General features: G+C 33.1%; 5 protein-coding genes across 6 annotated transcripts in view; 4 read left to right on the forward strand and 1 right to left on the reverse strand.

Annotated features, from left to right (window-relative positions):
- The window catches only part of LOC144845066 (protein bicaudal C homolog 1-like), a 48,355-nt gene extending 41,111 nt beyond the window's left edge, over positions 1–7,244 (forward strand). For both annotated transcript variants that reach the window (XM_078702202.1, XM_078702201.1), the window contains exons 13-17: positions 22–194; positions 1,811–1,974; positions 2,282–2,435; positions 2,890–3,159; positions 3,596–7,244. In XM_078702202.1, the coding sequence (XP_078558328.1) occupies positions 22–194; positions 1,811–1,974; positions 2,282–2,435; positions 2,890–3,159; positions 3,596–3,672 (838 nt within the window). In that variant the 3' untranslated portion in view covers positions 3,673–7,244. The remainder of the gene's footprint in view (positions 1–21; positions 195–1,810; positions 1,975–2,281; positions 2,436–2,889; positions 3,160–3,595) is intronic.
- LOC144845082 (DNA-directed primase/polymerase protein-like) overlaps positions 1–19,022 on the forward strand; it is an 84,909-nt gene that overhangs the window by 65,054 nt on the left and 833 nt on the right. The gene's annotated exons all lie outside the window — the stretch shown is intronic.
- On the reverse strand, positions 8,358–9,885 carry LOC144844961 (E3 ubiquitin-protein ligase TRIM33-like). The gene has a single exon (XM_078702077.1). The coding sequence runs from the start codon at positions 9,843–9,845 to the stop codon at positions 8,358–8,360; it is 1,488 nt and encodes a 495-aa protein (XP_078558203.1). The 5' UTR covers positions 9,846–9,885.
- On the forward strand, positions 10,039–17,508 carry LOC144845897 (heterogeneous nuclear ribonucleoprotein H2-like). Its single transcript, XM_078703401.1, has 12 exons — positions 10,039–10,103; positions 10,786–10,936; positions 11,701–11,856; positions 12,557–12,697; positions 13,180–13,318; positions 14,710–14,924; positions 15,292–15,396; positions 15,510–15,631; positions 15,886–16,129; positions 16,385–16,549; positions 16,838–16,960; positions 16,998–17,508. Exons 2-11 carry the CDS (start codon positions 10,804–10,806, stop codon positions 16,930–16,932), a joined length of 1,515 nt encoding a protein of 504 aa, XP_078559527.1. The 5' UTR covers positions 10,039–10,103; positions 10,786–10,803; the 3' UTR covers positions 16,933–16,960; positions 16,998–17,508.
- Positions 18,258–18,809, forward strand: LOC144844962 (ATP-binding cassette sub-family C member 4-like). The gene is made up of 2 exons (XM_078702078.1): positions 18,258–18,377; positions 18,656–18,809. Exons 1-2 carry the CDS (start codon positions 18,313–18,315, stop codon positions 18,807–18,809), a joined length of 219 nt encoding a protein of 72 aa, XP_078558204.1. The 5' UTR covers positions 18,258–18,312.

The raw sequence follows: 19,022 nt of genomic DNA on the forward strand, positions 1-19,022 counted from the left end.
TGTATATTTGTTTATAACTAGGCGTACTGAAAAATACTCTTCTGAGTCTGGTGGTGAGTCGGATGGCTCCGATAAACGAGCGCCAGGATGTGAACGCAAGGAAAGAGAGCGTCAGATCCAGAAGGCTGGAGAAATGGAATGCCTGTCACCATTTCTTTTAAACTATGAACAGAAGAAAGTCCTGGCAACTAGAGGTAAAAACATTAATGAATTTTATTTAAAAAAGCACTATACTCTGCATAATTCAAAGTTTGTCTACTGTATGACCAAGTATAGTCCCAGGGGCCTGTTAATGAAATTAGGTAAAAATTGGGAGTGGTATTATACTAGGATTGTTAATGTTTAAGCTATGTCTACACTATCAAACTTTATGAGACAAAAAAAATGTGATGTGCTCACTGTACAGTATATGGACACGATGATGTCATCACTACCATATTTGGGCATACCACACTTTTTTTGTCAAACTGGTTTGATAGTGTAGACAGAGCATAAATCTTTTGTCTGAAATTAGCCTAAATTAAGGAGTTGCATTATAATTATACTATGATGATCATACTTATGTATGAAACATTTAAAAGTTTAAAAAGTAAAACTGACCTAATCTTAAATTGGAGAATGATTTCAAATTGCATAGCCTTCTAAATTGTAAATTTTGTTAATATTGGTAAATTATGAAATTAATTTGTACCTGCAATTGTAAGCTTCTCATGACAGCATTTATCAGAATAATAATTTCCATACCATATGTATATCATTACATTCTTGAATTAAATGAAGTTGAATTTATCATTGACTATCGGTAGTGAATTCACTGTAAAAACCAGTATTCAACTTGTCTGTAATTTAATTAATAACAATCGCAATTTATGGAAAATGATATCTAAATCATTGACATTGTTTAGACAGTAGTTGACAGATGCGATTACTAATTTCCGATTTTGTCTAGTTTTTTGTGGGAAAGTTTGCTGAACGCATTAAGGGCGCAACATCTATTGAACCAATATTACTTTATTGACACCGCCTGTAACAAGTGACACAAAACAGTACATGCAACTATTACTGAAATCAAACCTTTTATTAATATTAATAATTTAAATTTTGGTTTTTGGAAAGTGTTTTTGGCAGCATTTGGTGACTTGTGTTGTTTTAATTATTTGGTATTTTTTCACTGGGAAATAAACATGCTTTCTAAACTAAGCCTTAAGCTCTGTCTACACTAAAAAAAATGTGATGTGCCCATATATGGACATGATGGTGTCATATCACTACCATATTTAAGCATATCACTACCATATTTAAGCATATCACTACCATATTTAAGCATATCACTACCATATTTAAGCATATCACTACCATATTTAAGCATATCACTACCATATTTAAGCATATCACTACCATATTTGGGCACAAGAGTTGAACCAAAGCAATAAGGAAACATCTTAAACCAGCACCACTGTAACAATATTTTAATATTGATTCTAATTAATGAGATGAAAAAAAGATAGACTATTAGTTTCATACCTCTAGCCTGAGCTATTGCTGACAGCTAAAAAAACCGAAAAAAAAAAAATGTTTTCACTTGTAAAATGACAAAATAAATTGTTAAATTCAACCAAAAAGCCAATTTGACCATTTTTTCCTTTAAATTACATTTTTTTCAGGTAAATACATTTTTTTTCGATCCAATTTTTGGTCAAAGTGGATAACTATTATGTTACATTAAAATGGAATATTCAACAAAAAATTGTTTAAGAATTATTTTTTCAGGGGGACAATACATCTTTAAATCATTTTTGTTTATTTGTAGCCATGAAGAAGAAACCTGTTGTATCTGAAGTGAGGACACCAACAGCTACCTGGAGCGGCCTAGGATTCTCAAAGTCTATGCCAGAGTCAGCCATTAGGGAATTTCAAAAGACAAATGGCATGTCATTGTTTAAGTCAGGAAAAAAACTACCAACTACATATGAAGTATGTACCTGCTACATTAGTTCCATTTCCAGCAATAGTATACCTGCCAACTCTCATGCATAATGTGTGATTCTCGTGCATGAGGGCCAATTTTGTTATGCCTTGCGCTTACATGGCGATTTCTCACACATCCATAAAAATATTCAGAAAAAAATATTATTTTGACATTATTGCCTCTTTTGAAGAAATTGGCATGAGTATGCATAGACTTAATTATGTTATTACCAATAGGAAATACATAGCACTGTACTTTCATGTGTATTTTCCATGAATTGACATGCTATTTGTTTGTAATTTAATCTTTTAGAGTAGGAGAGAGGAGGATGGAGAATGCCACCTGAATGATAGTGGGAGCAGTAGCGGCAGTGGTAGTAACTGCAGTAGTAGCATGTGGCCTCCAGATAGGTCATGTAGCCCAAGGTTGAATGATACTCAAACTGGATATCCCAGCTACAGAAAACGTAAGTTTTGCTTTAACCAGGTTTTCTCAAACGGCCTTGTTTTTTTATTGTCATTTGAATATTGATTTGATTGCATTAATATGGGTAGAGGATGTAGTTAATTACGGCAATAATATGAGTAATTGAATAACATTACAACTTTCAGTACGTTGAAGATGGCCAGTGGTGTATCCGAAGATAAAGACAATATGTATAAATTTAAAATGTACTGTTATTAATTATAATTATATTTACTGTATATTAAAGGAATTCAGTGAAAACAAATTAAATATATATTTTTCTGAAATAGACCTTTAATTTAATAACTCAAATCATAATTGATACCTTATGATAGCATTTAATTAATTGTTACTCTTCACAAAACACCCTCATTGTTAATTCTAATCAAGCTATTGTGAAGAAACATTATCAGAGGACAATGAATAAAATAAAATGAAAATATTGTTGTTTTCAGACGATTTCAGTCAAAGTAATTACTTTGATGCAACATCACTTCCTAGGCCAACTAAAGGATTATGGCCTAGTTCAGCTAATAGCTCTATGCAGCTGGCAAATCCAGAGATGGCCGAGCTCTTCAGTAAACTGGGCCTGGCAAAATATATCGACATATTTCATCAACAAGAAATTGACCTTGCTACATTCATGACCTTAACCGATGGCGACCTAAAAGAACTTGGAATATCCACGTTTGGGGCACGTCGAAAGATGCTACTTGCCATATCAGGTACAAAATTATTTCATTTGGTGAGATCGTCTGTTTTCTATGTATATTGCCAGGGAATGTATAGTACAGTATTTATAATATAATATAATAAGTACCATACAGTACCTGTATATAATTTTCGTTAAACCATTCATGAATACGTGTGCAACGTTTCAACTTGTTTTCAACAAATCGTCATCTGGCAATGACCAGATGTTAGTCGTTGCTAGGAGTACTGTAGCTTTGCTAGCTGATGTAGAACAGCACCCCCTATTCATAACTTTAGTCTGAGATTTGCCAAGTTCTTCGGCTTTTCAGATAAAATGAGCTGACCATATCAGTACAGTGTTCAGAAAAATAATAGAGTTCAGTCCTGAACGGTATAGTTAAACCATCCTGGCTATGTACGTACTGTAGTATTTCCTAATAAATCATGCATTTTCTCTTCTCATTTCAGAGATCAAAGATAATTTAGAGAAAGTAACTGGCAACAACCACTCATCCTTTTTAAATACAAGAACTGGAAAGTGGTGAGAATTTACAAGTTAAGGAAAGGCTTTCGATTTAGACAACTCAAGTAATGAACAGTCCTAGCAAGCATGCAAGAATTTTGAATTGATGGTACAGTAGTAGGCATGAGAGTAGGCTGATTCTAGAATGTCCATGCCTCAATGTTGGGGTAAACAATTGAGTGATGTTGGTCTGTGTATGCATTGTCTTGCAATTTAAGTGTGTGTAGGTTGTGAAATATTTGGAATACTGTTTGTATCTGGAGGTAGACAGAGATCACATAAAATAAATGAAATAAGGCTTTAATATTAGTTGTTGAACTTGAAGGAAAAGAATGATCAAAGTTTTAAAGAAATGGAAGTTTTTGTGAGTATGAATTTTAATACGAAAAGGTTTTGTTTGCGAATGCATTTTGAGTGGTAAATAGTGTATGTACATGCACTTGCATTTTCCATGAATAGTGGCTGGATTCAAATTTCATTTATATAGACAAAAAAGTAATCTACGCACAATGCACAAGCCGTTTTAAAAAAACGGTTGATAAATTTGTGCTTAAATTTTGTTGCAAGATTTATTTATTTTCTCAGAAATTGTGTTTTACACAACTATTTTTCTACTGTTTGTCCTAATATATCTATATATAAAAAAAGAAAGTATATTAATATTGTGAATAACCATTTTGACAAAAATGGTTTTTGTTTTTATTTATAATACAAAATGAACCAATGATTGTCAAACATGAAAAAGGATAAAACTAAAAACAAGTTCTTTTTTAATGTACACTTTATTGATCTAAATTTTAAAGTTTCAAAACAGATGACTTAAGCTCTGTCTACAATATCAAACTTTAAAATGTGATGTGCCCATGGACACGATGATGTTGTATCACTACCATATTTGTGCATATCACTACAGTACCATATGTGGGCACATCACACTTTTTTGTCGAGCTGTTTGATAGTGTAGACAGAGCTTTAGAGAAAAGTTGATTTTTAGGGTGGCTCGTTTGGAAATGTACTTACTCTGGTCTAAGCACACGATACATGCTTTTAATTAATTTAATTAAATCAATCGAGGATGCTACATTTTTAAACAAATTATTCAAGTTATGTACATAATAGTATATAAACTGAATTACTAAAACCTATATGCTAATATATTATAGTACAGTACACATCTTGTACTAATGACATTTGTGTATCGGCAGCAAAGTGAAGTATAGTTCAACAATTGTGATACTGAACTGTATGAATAAAGCTGCATAATTATATAATGCTGCATTTTCTATAATTCTCAAGGAAGTGTCAAATAATTAAATAACTTAGTGATTAAATTAAATTTGATTAAAACCTTGTAATAACAGTGCCTTGAAAATAGCTTTTTTTTGTATTTTTTTAGAATGTAAAATTATTTAAAGACCGAACTGGTACCACTTAAGTAGTAGGTAATAACTAAGTACTAAATAAGAGGAGGGAGGTTTGTATATGTATAGTACCTCTCCCTCCTTATTATACTTAAGTTGTTAGTAACACCATGAACAGGTATACGCCTGTTTGTACATGTTAAATGCAGGTTGAATTCCTTTCATTTCAAGTCATTGTATGCACATGGTTTTCAAACACAGTTGGTGTCACCAAAGAACTTATAACACAAGAATCTCCTGTTCGTCCGAAGCGCGTAACAATTTCGAAAGGCATTGTGGGATAGAATAGAGCTATGGGTGGCGCCATTGTGAGCCATGGAGTAGGGCGCCCGCATCAAATTAGAAAGTCAAAATCATAGAGGGGTTCTGCTAATACTCTAGGGGGGGTAGAGTAATTGACTAAGGAGTAGGGCGCCCGCATCAAATTAGAAAGTCAAAATCATAGAGGGGATCTGCTAATACTCTAGGGGGGTCGAGTAATTGACTTCCTAGTTTTGAGGGGGCGCTGCTCCATGCTGTGAAATGGCGTCGCCCAGTTTGACCTTTTAACCCTGTACTTCCGATACTGTGTTTTGAATGCAAATTGAAGAACAGGAGATTCTTGTGTTATAAGTTCTTTGGTGTCACCATCACAAGTCTTAGTGTGTGCTCTTGTGCCAAAGTTAAGAAATAAACAATTTATGGTTACTTAAAATTTGAATTATGATTAATAACTTGTAAAAATATGTTTATGTTTATCATAATAATTGTGTTAATATGATATAGGATCATAATAACTGTACCTGTACTACTTAACTATATTTTTAATAATAATTTTGTCGTTAATTATTTACAATTACGGTACTGCCAATTTTGTTTCAACTATCGTATGCTAAGGCAGTTCCAATTAAGGGAAGGAGAAAATAACATATACCTCAATAATTATAATGGGTACAATAAAGAAGTATGACACATTTAATATTTAACATTTTAATAAATATTAATGATTACATTGACACATTTATCAATTATTTTAATATATTTATTGATATGTGCCATATAGAAGTTGATAATTTCTGTTGACGTTAAAATGTCTGGTATGTTTAAATCTAAATGTTTAGACAATATTAGCCTAGTGCTGGTAGATCTTTGTGGTCCAAGTAAAAAGAAGTACGATAGTTTTATTGACACCCCTCCATTTTAATTGGTAGAGTCCTTTAAGGGGGATAATTTTGTTAACAGAATTTCTCATTTGCAATTTTGATTATTAATGCCTTGAAAATATACATGACTATTTATATGCCTTGAAATCTGTCCAATTAACAAATCTTATGCACATGATTATGCATTCAACTTATAAATATGCATTGTCTAGTTATGAATAAACATTTTCAATAATGAATATGCATTGTGAGTCTACAAATACCGTCCAATATATTTTGTCATGGGTTTTGTATTTGTGTTAAAAACGGAAAACTATTTTAAACTTTCCATAGTTAAGCAATGCAAGACTATTAATGAATTGTAAATACAGTCGACTCTCCTAACAGTGAAATCATAATTTGTACAAGTCATTTATAACTTAATATTTTGTGGAGTTTATTGACATGTTTAGTTTAAACTGTACATGTTTAGAGTTGGCTGTAAATGTATCAAGTTAGCAATTCTGTAGGTGTGCAAATGCTTCGTAATTGCTTAAAGTTCAGAGGTGAATTCAAGAATTATCCAATTGTAACATGGCTTGCAGAATTAAAGAAACATGAAATGTATAAAGCAAGTTATTATTATTCATGAATGTGCCTGATTCATTTTTATTTACAAAACACTTTTTATTCGAAAATGTGTTCTAGGAAATAGTTGGTATAATTTGTAAATTTTATTTTATAAAAACATTTAGTGTTTCTTTAAATGTTTATATGTAAAGTATATGTAAATAAGCTGTATATGATGTACAAGGAGAACAAGTTTGTACTATACAATCAGTCGGTTATCACTAGGTTTCCAAAGTCCGGAAATTATTGTTTGTTTAAAATTAAAGTATGAGATGAGTACAGTAAAGCAAACAAATGGACATAACAAGTAAATTCTGTATGGAGATGGAACATAATACAGTATACTGTAATATAGGAAGTATTTAATTTTAAATGAAAATTTAAGTAAGGTTTGATGAATAAAATCTTTTGATTTAACCTTTATATTGAAATTATATTACTGTTATGATGGTTGATCAGGACTTATCAAAACAATTATGACAATGTTTAAAGCAAATTTGCAAACAAAAGAAAATAAGATTTTTTTAAATGTTTGCACCAAGTGTTATGTTGTAATAAATTTACTGTGCTTATAAATAAAGAAAATACAATTGAAAGGTTACAAGTGAGATTATGTGGGGGAATATGCCTGCTTCCGGGCATGTGCTGATCTGCTATTGTCGCTTGTGGTACTGCAGGTATGCATTTTTGTTGCTGCTTTCTATTCTATTCTATACCAGTTTTTATATGGCGCCCTACAAAGAACAGAGCGCCTATCAATACTTAGTAATTAATTAAAAAGAAAAGTTTTAAGTTGACATTTAAATAGAGGTGCCGAATTCACTCCTCTCAAATCGACAGGAAGCGCTTTCCAGATCTGCAGAGCGGTGACAGAAAAAGCATTGTCACAAGCTTTCCGATTAGAAAAGTCGGTTGGGATCATTAAATCCACCTTTGCTTGTTGATTGCATAGGTTTATTATATAATAATAATAATAATAATTGCTTATATAGCGCTTTTCCAATTTGATCAAAGCGCTTAACATATTTTGATAACAATTTTAAGATATAAAAAAAAAAAAAAGAAAAAGATATGGGTTAAACATAACTGAAAACAATTACCGGTACTGTATTTTCAAAACACATTATCGCACAATGTCCGTGATAGTTATAGTGGAATAGTATGTGTAGTCCTAAATCATTTAATACAATATTATATTTTGAAAAGCAAACCAAGTATACTGCATTAATAGCCTGATAAAGCCAACAGTAGGCTACAGTACAATAGTAGCCTTTTGTCTGATATAACGTTATTCAAACATGTTCATTATACATGCATGTTACATTGGACCATTTTCCTGTGGAACACACAAAAATAGAGCTGCTCGGAAATTGCATACTGTACATTGATATATGAAACGAGAATAACAGAACCAGCCCACATGGTTGGGATGGAGCTAAGAACATTTTGAAAAATAAAGTTGCTAGGTCCAAGAAATCGGATTTTAAATATACTTCGAAATATGAAACAAAATATATAAGTCTCCAGGACCAGCCCTACCATTGGTGACCTTGGACCTTTTTGCCTTTTTTGAATCGCTGGTTACGTGACTTTTGTGGCTCATTCTCTAGACCCATCTGAAGTGTGGGCTGACGAGGAACAAGCCAATTATCCATCTGGGCACATGGCTCCTGGTTTTCTGATATGCTATAATTCTTGTCCGGCTTTCTATCCCATCTGGTGTATACAGGCATACATTGTTTTGTATGTACAGTGAGAGTGTCATAATCGTCAACTTGCTGGCTGGATATATCCATATTATCAGATTGTATCATTGTAGGAACATTGCTTGCTTGATACCAATAATCGTAGACTGGTGGCTGTATTTGCGTATCAAGCATGATGCAAGTCTCAGTTTCATCATCGATACATTCCTGTAGAACTGTAGAACCTGTACTAACATATCCAATATCACATTGCTTGATTGTGTCAATATTTGCTTTCTTCTCAGTAAAATCAATTTGCCCATTATCATTTGGCTGTACATTTGGTAAATCATTAATACTTGTCTGTACAGCTTTAATAGCAGCACTGCTTGATTGCATGGCCATAGCTTCATTACTGGTTAATAACTGATCCACCAATTTTAACTTCTGATTTACCTCATCCACAATTGATGTTAACTCGTGTGTTTGTTGTTCGGACACTTCTTTCTTTTTTTTAAATTCCCTCTCCACTTCATTTTTTAATTCTTTTTCCTTATTCTTAATGCTAGTGATTAGTGATTCTGTACATTTTTCGATATCTGTCAAACATTTGAGCTTGCATTGGTCCAATTTTGAAGAATTTGCTAGAACATTTTCAAGACCTTTTTGTAAAGTTTTTTTGGATGCATCTGCAGCTTGTTTGACATCCATGGCAGTTTTTCTAAAGTTACCAAATGCTTCCGAAAGGTTGATAAGTTTATGGTTATTATCTTGTGTCACACTGTGATCAATAATAGCACAATGCATGCAAATTGGTATTTCACAACCTGTACAAAAAAACTGTAATTTTTCGTTATGTTGAGAGCAACAAGGAGGATGCAGAGCTGCAATCTGTTGTGGACTCATTTCCAAGATTTCCTGCTTTGGACAAAGCTTGTGTTTTGCAGAAACAGGAATTTTCACATGACAATGTTTACAAGATTTGCATAAATATATTCTGCAATCTATGCAGTAATACTCTGTCTGCACGCTTTTTTCACAAATAGTACACTCCATTTCTTTGCCTTCTTCAACTTGTTCAACGATTTCTAATAAGTCATTCACGAAGGTATTAGGTGGTAAAGATTCAATTGCATCTATTGATGTTGAATATGCTCTCAAGCAAATTGGACATGATAAGCTGCCCTTTTCTTTTATCCACTTTTGTAAACATTCTTTACAGAAATTGTGAAGACAGTTGAGTGTTTTTGGTTCTTTGAGTCGCTTAAGACATATTGGACATTCCAATATTTTCTGATCAAGGTCATCCAAGAATCTATTTAGTTTGCTGTCTGCCATCGTTCAACCAGTACGTTCAATACCTTTGATGATAAATAGATTTTAGATTCTTCCTACTACGATACAGAACTCCCTGGATACAGTACAGAAAATTAAAACTCTTTGGAAAATGGAAATTACCAAGTCCTAATTATAGAGGCTTTATATCCTTTCAATTGTCATCGCGCCCTCATCGACTGGTCCGTTTAGAGACGCGTCGTGTGTGTGTGTGTGCGTCGTGAGCTGCTGTGTTAGCATCGGTAGATTTTCTTGCTCGTTGTAAGTGGTTATAAATTTAGTATAATTTATCATAAATATAATTGAAAATATGCATTTATTTATTGATATTGTATAATAATAAGAATTCGAGATCAGGAATTTAGTATTTTTTGTATTTTTTATTAAGCATATCCTTGTTTTTGAAGGGCTAGAATTTTTCTCTTCGACTGTACTTTGTTTGGCTTGGCTTACTGTAGGCCCCTAGTTGTTGGCCTCCTATGCGTGGCTTAGATAAACCACTGGCACTGCAACCTCGCCTAGCTAGATTAGACTGCATGGTTGTTAGAAGACAGTCGAAACAAACAGTTAGTTTTCAATTTAAGATATGATAGGCCCTAGTTATGTAGATTCATTGTTACATTTTGCCAACACAGTAATGTTTTGTTATAATATTATAAATGGCACATCATAAAATCAGGTTTATCTCAAATAGCGTAAGTGATGCATGATGGGAAGGAATTGGGATCAATAGCGCCACTACCAGTATATAAAGTTTTTATTATAAGGTGGCGCTATTGCTCCCAAACCCTTCCCATCATGCATTGTGCAATGATGTTTCTCGTGAAATCAAGCTATTTGCGATAAACCTTATTCTCGTTTTTTTTAAATTTTATGTTTGACTTTGTTGTATGAAAGAGAAAATATAACTGATACAAATACTTATTTTCCTATTAATAACAAGATTTTAACTGATATTTTGATGGCAGACTCACAATTACTGAGTGATCAATATCTTGATCAAAAACCAGATATGGGTGAAGAAGGCTTTGTGATTCGTGCTCGTGGCCTCCCATGGGCGTCCACGATAGATGACGTTCTCAGTTTCTTTGAAGGTATACACTCTACCTGTTTTTAATTACACAACACAAGCGGTGAAACTCAATCACTAATTATAAAGCTAAGACAAACATTTGGGGTAATTGATCATTCACTTTTGCAGCTCCATTTCTTTGGAACCAACTTCGCGAACATGTTAAATCTGCAAATTCATTTAAATCAAAGCTTAAGACCTTTTTCATCAGCTGGGACTTTGACTTTACTACATGATTTCATTCATTGCATTGTTGTGTCAATGTGCCATGAGCATCTAATTTGTGATGGAAACCGAAGCAATATAAGATTTCCTTATTATTTAAACTGTTTTATTTGATTTATTATACTGTATACACTTTCATGACAAATTATTTTTACTATGTGATTCAATGTACGTCATTTCATATTTTTCAAGTAAAAAACTAAAAATGAAGAACTACAATTACAGAATGATTGAAGCTTTTCTTTGATAGCCATGGTCATTCTGATAAATTCTGTTAATTTGTATTTAAATAATGTAAAAAAAAAGAAAAATTCTATAATATTTAACCTATTGAAATCAGACTGTGTAATATCATTTAAATATCAATTGTTTATATGTGCAATAAAAATGGATTGAGAAAAAACAAAAGAAAGATTGTTGTTTGACAATGTTTGTTAGGCGCTCTGTTCTTTGTAGGGTGCTATATAAAAACTTGTGATAGAATAGAATGAAATATTTCTTCAAATGTCTGTAAATTGATATTGAATGGAGTTTGTTATGAATACATTTTTTTGTTTGCAGGTTCTGCAATTGTAGGTGGCAAGGAAGGTGTGAAATATACGTTCACGCCAGAAGGTCGTTTTAGTGGAGAGTGCTTTGTTGAGTTTGAGAGTGATGCTGATGTAGAGGAGGCATTGAAGAAACATAACAACTCAATGGGCAAGCGCTACATTGAAGGTGCGTTTCATTACACAAGATGCAAAAAACTTTGTCTGGCTTCGTAAAAAAGAAAAATCGGAAAATCTGATTAAAAAATACGTATTCGTAAAAAAACTAGAAAATGACAAAAAGTGTAAAAGTATAAAACAGTAACATTATAAATCTTTTTATATATCAGTACCAGCAAATTTGTCGCTGGGCTTAGATGTTTGATTTTTAACCAGTTTTTTAACAAATTCTATTCCATCCATACACATTTAAAATTTTCATAACAATTAAAGTTTTCTATATCATGAAACAATTTGCACAAATACACTAGATCATCTTGGAAAGATCTCATCCGCAACTTAGAGCTTTGTTCCCACTAGAACATAATGCAAGTGCGTAATTTGATATTTCGAACTATTCATTGGTCAACTCGCTTGTGTTGGGCTTGCGATACGTCCTAGTGGGAACCAAGCACTACAAAACCAGCCCAGGTGTAGACTACTCAGTTTAAAGGCTAAACTAGCCTCAAAATGTTTTGTTGTTACTCTTTATTGTAAATACTATTCTGAAACTGTTGGAAGTCTGACTGATATGTTTTTAGATTTGTCCTTTTTGTTGGGAATTTTAAATAAGTTCTTTCTTTAAACAACATTTTTATCATTGCCTTGTATTCCTGCAAAACTGTTTATTTAATTTTGTTAATAATTCTTGGTCTGTATTTTGTAAATAGTTTTTCGTTCAAAAAAGAGTGAGATGGACTGGGTAACAAAGAGAAGTGGTGTTCACTCCTTAAAAGACAATGACGGTTGTCTCAGGCTCAGAGGGCTTCCGTTTGGTTGTTCCAAGGAAGAAATTGCCCAGTTCTTTCAAGGTATGTTCACAATATATCACTACTTTCATAAGATGATGTTTTTCTTTAAATTGACGACTATACCATGATCAGGTAGTAAGATCATGATAATGGATGAAGACATCTTGTAATGCTGACTGACAGACGTTGCAACTAAACACTTTTCTTTTTGACTGATATTTGTTGACTAATTAATACAGTATGTTGTCTTATTTATTCAACCTCTAAGGTAAAACCACAGTTTTTGTAGTGCTGCCAGCATAAAGTAAAAGTCAATATTTTTACTTTAACTTATCCTTATCAATGACAATTATTTGGTAAATTTGAAAATTTATATTATGTTTGAAATTGTACAATGTACAATTAGTAATTAATTTTGCATGATAGATGTTCAATTTTAACAATTGAAATGATTGTTTACATGTTTTTATAATGGGTGTATGATGTATTTGTTTCGATGGTAACCAATGACTGATTGTTCTTTCTCTGGGTTGGCCCTCAAGGGTTGGAGATCCTGGCGAATGGGATATCACTACCGACGGACTACGAGGGGCGGAGTACGGGGGAGGCTTATGTGCAATTCTCTTCCAAGGAGATTGCTGAAGATGCACTAAAGAAAAACAAGGAAAAAATTGGGCACAGGTGGGAGAACCAAGGAGGCTGGTAAAAGAGGCACATGGCCACCCAGAGGGAACCAGAGGGTGTAAACTCTTGGGAGCCGCAGGGTGCCAGACTCTTGGGCCGTTTATTATACTTTCTCTTTCCTTAATTTTACATCATATGGGTTTGTTGTATAAAATTGTTACTGATTTAGTAGTGTGGACCGACTGCATCAAACTTGGACAGGTCAATCCACATGTGTCAATAGCTCAAGCAATTTAAGTCACTTCTAAAATCTCTCCTGTTTCAATCATTTTTTATGGTCTTCTTGCGTTGTGAAGTAAACAGCGCTATAAAAATATTTATTATTATTAATTAATAATCTAAAAAAAGTTTTATAATTAAGTTATTTTTCAATAAATAATAAATTTGGGATTACCATTTATAGTCTTGTCCAAGTTTGAGCTGTCGCGTCCAATTATAAACTTTAAATGGAAATTGTCTTAAACTTCTGGATCCTTGTAAGCTGTGAAACCTGATAAACCAGTTGGCAGAATTTAGTTGCACTGAAAAAATGTTTCTAAAGACTAAATATATGTTTAGAAAAATATAGTATATATTTGGTACAATCAACAAAGCCAGCATTACTTAGCAGATCAAAGGGTACAAAATTCTTTCCTGGTAGCACTGTATGTAATCAGATTTCACCAAGAATTTCGGGCCAGCTCAAAGAAGTCCAAAGAGACTTGATTGTATCTTGTACTTAAAATGAAAACACTTCTTTAAAAAACTAATTTATTATTTTGATTGGTGTCTTATAAGGGTTGCTTAACAAAAATAGCTTAGACTTTTTATAGGCAATACACCTTTGAAATGATTTAAAAATTGTAACTCAATTTGAATGTATAACTAAATTTAACTGTAAAACTATTAAAATTTAACTGTAAAACTATTAAATTGCTTACACTTGAAATATAATTACAAAACAAATTAAATTTCTAATTTTGAACTAACCGTTTAAAAATCTTATTCTTCATTTTATAACAAGTTTTTTAAATTATAAAAGTTTTTTTTTTCACATGTTTATTAATATTAATTTTTAGTGAGTAATCAATAATATAAGAATTATCATCAGTAGAGGGTGCTGTTAAAAAAAGATAATTCAGTCATCACATTTGACACCTGTATCATAAACCATAAACCTATCTTTAGCATGATACAGGCATCACATATGATACAATGTATTACATGTGATGCCTGTATTACAGCATTTGTCTATGATACTGGACACATATGTCATATGTGGAAGTACAGAGAATCAGTTAAATCAATTTGATGACTTATATAGGAGAATAATTTTTCTACAGCACTCTCTATATAACTGATTTCACTTTTACCTGGATTATTAATTTATTGCTATGTTGTTTGTTTAGGTATATTGAGATTTTTCGTAGCAACCTAGATGAAGTGAGACGTTCCACAATGCCAAAACCAAGACCTCTCATGAGCATGAGACCAACACCATACAACCGATATGGTGGTGGTGGAGGAGGAGGTATGGGGGGTGGTGGCGGTATGAGAGGTTACGGCGGAGGTGGACGCTCTGGTTTTGAGAGACGATACCGAGGAGGTGGAGGAGGGATGGATCGTAAGTTTTTGATCTTTTAATTGCTGCACCGGATGAGGTCTAAAGAGTGGGAATTTCCCGCTTTGCTTTGTGATAAGGCATAATTGGTCAGTCAAGTGAACCATTGAGTTTACCATTAGTTAATGAGAACACTGCCAGATACAGTAAATTATTTCTGATTTGAAAAAATTGTTTCTGCAAAGTTATATTTAATTGAAGTTAGTTCTCAACAGATACGTTAAATAGATTTTGTTGAGCTTCTACGTAATGCTATTATAGGGTGTGAATAGACTATGTTGTTAACTTAGCATGTGCACTTCAGTAGCCTTTGTTTCTCGTCCTATCTTCTGGAATATATTTTCACTACCAATACTTTTTATTTTTGTAGGATTTGGAGGTGGATATGATGATGATTATTATGAAGGTGGTTATGGTGGCTACGGAGGTGGTGGAAGAGGGCGCAGAGGTGGTGGAGGCGGTGGATGGGGAGGAGGTAATTTATTGGGAATAATAATAAATATTTATAGTTCCAAATTAGAGTAAATATTTAGTGCTTGTTATCTGTGATAATAGAAAATAAAATGTATTGTTCTTGTATACTTGCAGGCTATGGAGGTGGTGGTGGACGTTTTGGTGGTGGCGATCGACAAAGTTATCAGAGCTCAACAGACCATTCCGTGCGTTTAAGAGGATTGCCTTTTGAAGCCAAGGAGAAAGATGTCACTGAGGTAGGGCACAGGGGAATGCCTTTTTTACACCTACATTGCATTAAGCTGTCTACACTATCAAACTTTATGGGACAACAAAATGTGATGTGCCCATTATGGACATGATGATGTCATATTACTACCATATTTTGGAAAATCACACTTTTTTTGTCAAACTAGTTTGATAGTGTAGACAGAGCTTAATCAATCTTACCACTGTGAATAAACCGGTTCTGTTTTATTTAAATTTATTAAATTTTGTTTGATTGTATCAGTTTTTCAGAGGTGTTGCTACTCCTGTTCGTGTGACAATCACCGAGAAGTTTGGCCGTCCTTCTGGAGAAGCTCATGTCGACTTTGCAACGCATGAGGAAGCTCAAAGAGCTATGGCTAAGGACAAGCAATACCTGGGACCACGCTACATTGAGCTGTTCCTTAATTCTACAGATGATGGTGGTAGTGGCTCAGGAGGAGCTAGCAAGGGAGGATTTGGTAGTGGAAATGCTAGTGCAAGTTACAGTACGTACAGATTAACAAAGTATACATATTAAAATGCTTACAAGCTGGATGCATAAATTCATTGCATTTGTTACAATTTTTATTTTCTGTAAAGCTCTGTCTACACTATCAAACTTTATGTGGCAAAAAAATGTGATATGTTGACACAATGATGTCATTATCACTACCGTATTTGGGCAAATCACACATTTTTTGTTAAACTAGTTTGATAGTGTAGACAGTGCTTAATATATAAAGATATTTTATTTTTTGAAGGTCGAGACTTTACTAGTGATAATGGAGGAGGTAATGGCAATAGAGGATTCTCAGATTCCTTTGGCACTGATAATAGTGGTGGCTATGGATCCAGTAGCACCATGATGGATAACACACCGGCTGCAACTGGTTACACAAGTTACGAAACTGACACTGGATTCCAAGGTAACTAGACATTTCAAGCTCTGTCTACACTATCAAATTGTATGTGATATATGGACATAATGATGTCATATAACTACCATATTTGGGCACATAACATTTTGTCAAACTAGTTTGATAGTGTGGACAGAGCTTTAGGTTGAAAGCTAAATTTCTTAAACAATTGTCATTACAAGCCTTGAGACTACTATCCATAACTTTTTGCCAATGAGCATTATACAATCTTCTTGGAATTTGTATCTAGGTTTTTACAGAATCCTAATTAACTTGAATATTTGTTTTTTTTTACAGCCGCTTCTAGTATAGGAGGTTCCAATAGTTTCTATGGCTCTAGTGGAGGAAACATGGGATCTAATAACATGATGAACAGTAGCTATGGATTTTAAACTCACTGATGATAGATCAAGGGATAATGTGATCATTGATTAAAACATACCTCTTGGGTGAAAAGGATGGTTAACCTAATTAGGGTGAAATATTTAACCTACAAAGTATGGTCAAGTGTTTTAATTGTTCTTAAGGCTATGATGATTAGTTTCTGCACTGATGGTGGTATGCTATGTTGGTAACACAATCAAACTGTTTATGATTTCAGACTAATTTAATAATTAAATATGATTTATGTCATAATAAGTACAAGCTTCCAGCTTTTTACTTCATTTCAAAGTGTGAACTTTTATATTTGCTAAAAAGATTAATATTATTAATTGCGGACTTCTGACACAACTTGATATTTTAGAACTGTGTTCCGTAATGTAGCATGCGTGTTGTATATATATTACATAATAGGCAGTTGTTTTCAGTGTTTTAATTTCACATGTAGAGTCTTATGTTAACTTTTTTTAAATCAAGCTAAATTTAGTTACAAAACTAGTTTGTAAGGCTGAGTATAAACATTGTTAGATGTTTAAAAAATCACATATTGAAGTTTTTTTATATATTAAATGAAGGACACCATTTAACCTTTTGTCTATGTGGCATCATTGTTGTTCAATATAGCCAGATAATAGTGAAAAGTATGTGAGTTTTGATTAACTTGGTAAATGGTAATAATGAAACATATCAACTGATACCTTTGGCAGACAACACTACTGTATAATGAACGAAAATAATGATAAACTTTGCAATACAGTTAGCAGGCATCTTTGGGAGCGTCCATATACACATGTGCGTGGATAAGCTACTGTAGTAAGCACCACTGCAACTGGATATCATATTGTGAGCAGCTGTGGCTGAAACAATATCTAATTCGTGGATACGATAAGAAGAGCAAGCATTTTGATTTTTTTTAATCAAGACTAGATTCAAGTTCTGATAAGATGTATGGGCCAAAATTGTTGATTGGTTTTGACCTCTACTGCCAAAGATTGTCTCCATTCTGAATTTATTTTTACTGTACCAGTAGTTGCATTGCAAAATTAAATTACACACAAAACATTCTCTAGAATGGTGAAATATATATTTTCACATTTTAGTTGTTTGTTGACTAATACATAAAATAAAAATATGTAATCCAGATTTATGTTAAATTGCATCAGAATGAAAGCTGAAAATCAACTTTCTGATATAAAAAGTTCATTTTATAAAACGCCCTCTATTTAACTGAAATGTCAACAAAACAAATTTACTTTTAATTCTGTGGAAGTGCAGCTTGTCAGACGACGTCTCAATAACTGTCAACAGGGAAAGTTGTATGTTGCAGTATGTCAAATAACAGCATTCCAGAACCTCAAATAAATGAAACAGATAATGAAAAGGACGACGAAATGGATAAAGAAGAACCCCGGCATCCATACGTTGGGGCTAACCCAATCTCAAAGCTGTTCTTCTGGTAAGATCAATTTTTGTTTGTAGGTGCAACCATCCAGGCAGAAATTGGCCAACATTGTCCATTGACCTTGATTTTATTATTTTAGTTTTTTTGTTATCGTGCACTTTGTATGAAAGTTACCTGTATTCCTTTTTAAGCACCAGATTACTTGCCATAATAAGCTTAGGAAACATAGCTTGGTACGGTACTTAACTCAATTCAATTTTAGTATCTAGCACCTACATTAATAATACTTATTCCAAAATAAAAGCGTACATTACATCATTTTCTTTCTCCAGTTGGCTTGCTCCATTGTTTAAGATTGGCTACAAAAGACCATTGGATTTTGAAGATATGTATCCACTACGCAATAACGATAAGACTGAATATCTGGTTGAACATCTTGCAAGGTTTCTAATAATAATATTAAATTGTTTGAAGGCAGACAGCTAACTTTTTAAATAAACAAAAGGCGTGTGCAGGAATGAAATTTGCTTTATGCTTAACGCAACGCAATCCAAGGGATTGAGCGATTTCCTTTGACCCTGAATTCTACAACCTAAAAACATAAGGTCCATATGTGACGTCAAAATTATTATACTGTAGTATTTATTATACCTTCTTTAAACATTTTCTAAAGTTATATACGTGTAATGTAGTTATTGC

Source organism: Antedon bifida, chromosome 6, assembly GCF_963402885.1.
Source record: "Antedon bifida chromosome 6, ecAntBifi1.1, whole genome shotgun sequence".
Lineage (NCBI taxonomy): Eukaryota > Metazoa > Echinodermata > Crinoidea > Comatulida > Antedonidae > Antedon > Antedon bifida.